The 6,267-nt window shown below is 35.8% G+C and overlaps 1 protein-coding gene across 4 annotated transcripts in view; it reads left to right on the forward strand.

Annotated features, from left to right (window-relative positions):
• LOC127414054 (sorbin and SH3 domain-containing protein 1-like) overlaps positions 1 to 5,212 on the forward strand; it is a 70,120-nt gene extending 64,908 nt beyond the window's left edge. For 2 of the 4 annotated variants that reach the window (XM_051651746.1, XM_051651744.1), the window contains 4 exons: positions 18 to 116; positions 655 to 839; positions 2,337 to 2,443; positions 2,649 to 5,212. In XM_051651746.1, coding sequence (XP_051507706.1) covers positions 18 to 116; positions 655 to 839; positions 2,337 to 2,443; positions 2,649 to 2,716 — 459 coding nt within the window. In that variant the 3' untranslated portion in view covers positions 2,717 to 5,212. The remainder of the gene's footprint in view (positions 1 to 17; positions 117 to 654; positions 840 to 2,336; positions 2,444 to 2,648) is intronic. The other 2 variants (XM_051651743.1, XM_051651745.1) reach the window with 1 other exon arrangement.
• Positions 5,213 to 6,267: the final 1,055 nt, after the last annotated feature.

The raw sequence follows: 6,267 nt of genomic DNA on the forward strand, positions 1-6,267 counted from the left end.
GTCCTTTCCCCCCACAGCCATTGAAGAATGATGTAGAATATTATGGGCGATCCTCAAGAAGTCCTATCATGCTGTTTGACATCCAAGACAACAACATGAACGCCAATTCATTTACGGTAAATTGACTTTCATGAAGTCATTGTAAATCCACTTAGATGACACATACTGGTCCATAAATATTTCTTGATGCCTCCTGTATTAAGTGAATATGAAAGGTGAATATGAGCAGTTTCATGATCTATACTGACTGGCCCTTAAACACAGCACAGCCAATCATCAGGCTCATCCCAATGTATTATTTTATGTGATATCTAATCCTGAAACTCACCCATATAATGCACGATGAACAAACTCTTTGGTAATGCGCCTTGTAAATAAACCTGTCCTTTATTATTCTGGCCTATCTTTCATTCTTTCCATATGCACTCTCTTTATTGTCTCACTCTTCAATGCTTATCCACTGGACACTACCATCCATTCTGGCTTTCCTGGTATTAATGGACATTTCCTCCTTTCTGCCCTGTTACTTACCGGACTTCCATTCCTACTCCTCTAACCACACGCCCCTCCCTCAAACTCAAATTTCCATCTGAATGACTGACCCCACTTCCTGGTTTGTGGCCACTTCTTGTGCCGACCCTCTCCCACCAATAGAAGGCAGTGTGTCATGAGATCATGAATATTGCAGAGACCTCAGTGAGGTACTGCAGCACTTTGTCAAGCCCTGTAGACTCCGCCCACAGACTCCTGCCTCCTCCCAGTAAACACTCTCTCATCATTTCCCAGCAACCCCTGTCGCAGAGCAGCAGCCCTGAGCCTGGACGCATGAGCTGTGGGATGTAAGTATGATCTACCTTACTGTGTTTTTGTGTGCATTTTTGGGATTATGTGGTTTTCCAGATTTTTCACTGACCTGCACTCAAAAAAATTTATTCCATCATCTCAATTTAAACCATTCAACCCTGTTGCCCAAGTTACTGTAAGGAGAATTATCAAACATTCTTTAATTTATGGGAAATGTAAGTTTATCAATAACTATAAACCAACTTTTCATCCCTAATTAGCTAACCACTAGTGAGTAATAGCTTAATTTAGGATAAATTTGCAACCCTGTTACTTGCAACACTGATAGCATTTCTGGTGTATGTTTTTTTTTTTTTTTTTTTTTTATTATTATGTTTTATTTTATTTTCTTAATTTATCTATAAACATTTTAATTCAACTTAAATTAGTTATGTCCCAAATTGTAACAGGGTAGCAAGAACTGCAAAACTAAATTTTCTATTCAATCAAATTAATAGAAAATAAAACGCTCAAACAGGTAAACACCTCCTTTCACTGCCCATTTAAAAAAGTATATGATGACGCTGACATTATGACGTACTTCATGATGACAAAAAACCCTTTGAGTGTGCATGTGCCTGTCACATCTAGCTACAACTCTCTCCTTGCAGTTACATACTCCCTTCCCTCTCGGGCCACAAGGGGGCCCCCTATGATGGTCTAATTGATCCATTATAGCTACTGAGCTAATAGTATATTTAAAAAAAAACAAAAAAATGACCTTGCTTTTTTGGGGTCCCTAAGCATCTGCTTATAGCTAGAAACAGCCCTGATGCTAAACATTAAAATAATACTTTTCAACACTTAATCAGGTATACAGGATTACTGACCTGTTTCATGTGACATCACTGTATGATCGCGCCACCATGTTTGTGACCAATATTCCATATACCTCCATTGTGCTGTGCTGTGAGATGCAACAAAAACCTTCTCCAGGAGTTAAAAGCAGCTCCTACATTCATACAGACGGGATCATCACAGATGTTTTTTTTTTAATACTGTGACTAAATCAGACCAGAAAACGACACAAAAACCTTTGTAACTTCTGAATGAGTAATGTTGATGGTGATGTACTGGTGGGCGTGTACTCGCCGGCCACACATCAGACTCGCCGGCATACGGAGATGAATTGTGGATAAAATATCTTTAAATGTCCACGAAAGTTACATTTGGCAATATTTATGCTGTCTTCAGACCTGTATTTTTCCTGGGACTTGGCATGGATCAAAAGCAATTTTTGATGTTTTTCTTGATATAATTTTTCCATTCACCACCATTGTTTCCTCCCGCTTATGGTCACAAATATGGTGGCTGCGGGAAAAAGTGACGTCACTGAAACTGCCAAATATGTTCAAATAATACAAATCACATTATTGAGGGAATGCCTCAACTTTCTATGTGTTGTCTAACTGAAGGGACTCTGAACTATATATTCATTGTTGACATTTCCAGTATGTGCTCCATATGTAATGATGTGTTGTTCTCTGGTGTAGATTTCAGGCTCTGTACAATTATGTGCCTCAGAATGATGATGAGTTGGAGCTACAGCAAGGAGACCTTGTCAACGTCATGGAGAAATGTGATGATGGCTGGTTTGTGGGTATGTGTCATTCTCCAGAGGGTCATCTCTCTTATATTAAATCTATGCCTTTCACCTTTTAACTACCGTAACACTATAGTGCTATTAAATCAGAACATTGTTTTAAAGCTTTGTTTTGGAGTTGTACAATTTCCTAATTTTTATTTTCTGGCCACAGACTTAAATATTTCTGTCATATACTGTATGTATTGGCTTTTCCGTGCAGGTACATCAAAGAGGACAAAACAGTTTGGCACTTTCCCAGGAAATTATGTGAAAGCTGTTAATTTATGACATGAGTCATGACATAATTTAACACATTATGGTTCGTATGAAGAGATTTTAGCACTATGCTTAAGCAGCCTGACCTGTTGACAACAAATGAAGACTTCTCCTCCCCTTGAAAACTGTATTTTGCCCAGGTGAATGTTTTGGTATGTGATCAGTAAGGTTTGCGGCATGTCGATAAAGAACATAGAGTGTCAAAAAAGCATTTTAATTTAGAAGAAAAAGGTCTATTAGTTTTATGTACATTTATTGTTTTTTTCTTTCATACCATGCCCAGTTTCAGCTAAAATCCATTAACATAAAATATCTGACTTAAAGAAAAATGGAAAATGTGTTTTATTAAGTTTACAGCTGCAGACTGTACTGAAGTACAGTGCGTAACTTTACCTTCACATACCTGACATTACAAAACATTACTAAAAATTCATTACATTTAAAAAACTTTTTTTTGCCATAAATATATGGCGATGATATTGTATTGAAAGCACCCGAAGATGTCTGTATTAGGGGTTACGGGGACGGGTTCTGGAATCTGTGAAGGGATCATAGAGTTAGGTTTAACATAATTTTATGTGTATACATTACATTTTTCACAGCCATTGCTTTTGAAATGCAGATTTGTGGCACACTCTTTTAAAGAGCTTGATTTGAATTTTTATTCCAATGTGGCCTCAAAATGCTCTTAAAGCATTGGAAGAGAAAACAATTCCTGCACTGTATTTGCAAAGCCATTTATAGACATCAAAATGATGAAAGATCTATCAGTGTTAGTAATGTTAAGGATATTAGACTTTTAGCTCATATGATGTTTAACTGCAACTTGCAATGCAGACTCTCAACCCATGGAGGGAGGGTTTTCATGCAGCATGATTTCAGTTTAACAGCACTTCCTGTATTCTCACATTTTAAGGTTCATGAGATTACAACAAATCAGTGACCAACTCTAAAAACTGCAGATCTAAATACAAGTTAGTAATTATTAGAGAGAGAGAGAGCGAGAGAGTGAGAGAGAGAGAGAGAGAGAGAGAGAGAGAGAAGCTTTTTTGAGCACTATGTAATGTAGTGAGGTGAAGGGCTAAAACTAAACCCTACTAAACTAACCCAAACTCACATTTAGACGATTCGCTTTGATGGAAAAGATACTATTTATTTGCCTGAGTGGTGTATATTTTTTCTATTTTAATCTTCCATTTTTGATTTGGTTGTTCTGAAGAGTGAATTAATAGTCTGACGAGCAGTGTTCTTACCTTTATTAAAACAAGGTTTGATCTTAATCCAGGTACCCAATGAAACTGACATTTACATAGTGTTATGACTTGTAATATGTCAGAATATGGAATCGATGATCCATATAAGACTGTCCGTACCTCATTTTTAAAGTGCCATTAACAGTAGAGGATGCTATATCTGGACCGTTGTGTTCTGTTTGAAACTCTGATGTGGAATAGTCTCCATTGATTTCATTTCAGTCTTCCTTACCTGAATGTATAGTTTACATCTACTTTGGTTGTTGATTTGCTTTTGCTTCTGTTTAAGAAGAAGAATTACCAATCATAAGTCTTATGGGTTTCCTTCTTCTGATGGTCCTCTTGAACCTTTTGATAATTTAATATTTTTGAATTTCCCCTTAAGTTTTATATGGTCCATTCCATATAATGCCAGAGAATGTGCTGCTAGAGCGAATGAGGTCTAACTGACTGCGAAACTTACACTTGCGTAAGCCTTCCGTCCAGTTCAAAAAGAGACATAGGAAAATCGCATATAAGCAGACACGTGTATTTTAAAAGTATTTAGATTATATTTTTCCTTTTTTAAATCAGTGGTTGTTGCTAAAGCATTTGTCAAGAAATAATCACATAGAAGAAACAGTTATGATCATTATTTAATATGAACCTGAAAATATGTATTTTGGCCCCTTATAAGATTACATGAATGTAGTTTTCTGAGATACCTGACACTTGGACATGAAAAAAAGTTGAAATTCAAAGTTTTCCTATTCTATAAGAGTTGTAAATATGTAAAGTATAAATAAATGGAAGTGACTGAAGTTACAGCAACCTCTATAAATATTACAGTTTATATGATATGAAGAATATTAGGAAAACACAGAGATTTGCTTAACACAGGCTGTCTCATGTGACTGAACGAGTGATTCTGACACTTTGTTGGGATTTAAATGCCTTTCTGTCTCATTTCATGTTTTGCCTTGAGGTAAACAGAGGTTATGTTTAAGGATATTAATACTGTTTTGTCCCAACTGTGTCACAGGAGACAAAAACAATGTTCTTTAAAGCATTAAAGAGTTATTCAAGAGTGTGAGATGACACCCAAGATGTGTAATGTATAATTATTACTTTGTGATCTGTATGCAGAGGCAAATTTAGCAATATTTTTGTTTGTTTTATTTGCAGTGCTGTTACAATTACAATGAATTTAAAACACTATTTACTGCTGTGAGTTCCTTATTATGCAATATTTAATAAACAATATTACAGCTTTTGACTGATAGTTTGTTTATTTGTCTTGATGTGCAATTAATTTATTTTTGTGCGATACTAATGTCCAGCAGAGGGCAGAGAGAACCGTAGAAAACTTGTTGTGTGCAAAAATAATGTTTCATAACACAAAACTGTAACTTATTATATTTGAAAGCCAGAGCTATGCAAGACATGTATTTATCTTCATCTAAGCTGAGTAGGAACTGAGCTACATTGTGAGTTTGAATTTATCCTTATTACTAGTACTATCTATCTGTCTGCCTGTCTGTACTCAAAAATAAATAAATACAGAAATTCAGTTCACATATTTAAATGGATCTTTAACCCTTTATTGCATAACTCGGGTCTTTAGAAGCGATTCATCCTAAGAAGGCAGTAACAAGAGAAGTGCTATAATAAAAAGTTAAGAAGGAAGGTGAGAATAGATATTTAATTTCTGTACAAGTTTACTATCACAGGATATATATTTCTCTGTTCATTACAAATGAGTACTATATCCATACAAATAACTACTATTTATACAACGGGTCTGTTGAATGCTTGATTCTGATAGGTTGACGGGTGTTCTAAGATGCACAATTATTTTTCAAGTAAACGTGTGGCTATGACGTAGTTCCAGGTCTTGACCACATAACGGTTCCAATCACTTCGCCACAGGGCTGTTCAATTCAAATTTGGGAATCGAACCCGATTCCAGACTAATTTTTTCGATTTCGAAAAAAACGGGAGGTAAAGTTAAATCTCATAATAAACAGCTCACTACAAAGTGTTCTTTGCACTTTATATAATAGCATGAACAACACTTACTATTAAAAGGTCCATCCAAAATTAAATCAGGGCCTATATGCACACACCAAAGCATGATGCTTCAATCACATGAGATAAATTTAAGAGAATTTTGAGTAGATGCAGTTGTATTTCAATATCTATTTCATATGTTGAAACGTGCACCGTTAGATCAGTTTCATGCTGAAGAGGTAAGTTTTTTTACATAATGTTCCCTGTCTGTCACTCACTCGACGTTGTGTCAATGTAGTGACACTAGGGGTCACTCTTGGG

Source organism: Myxocyprinus asiaticus, chromosome 23, assembly GCF_019703515.2.
Source record: "Myxocyprinus asiaticus isolate MX2 ecotype Aquarium Trade chromosome 23, UBuf_Myxa_2, whole genome shotgun sequence".
NCBI lineage: Eukaryota > Metazoa > Chordata > Actinopteri > Cypriniformes > Catostomidae > Myxocyprinus > Myxocyprinus asiaticus.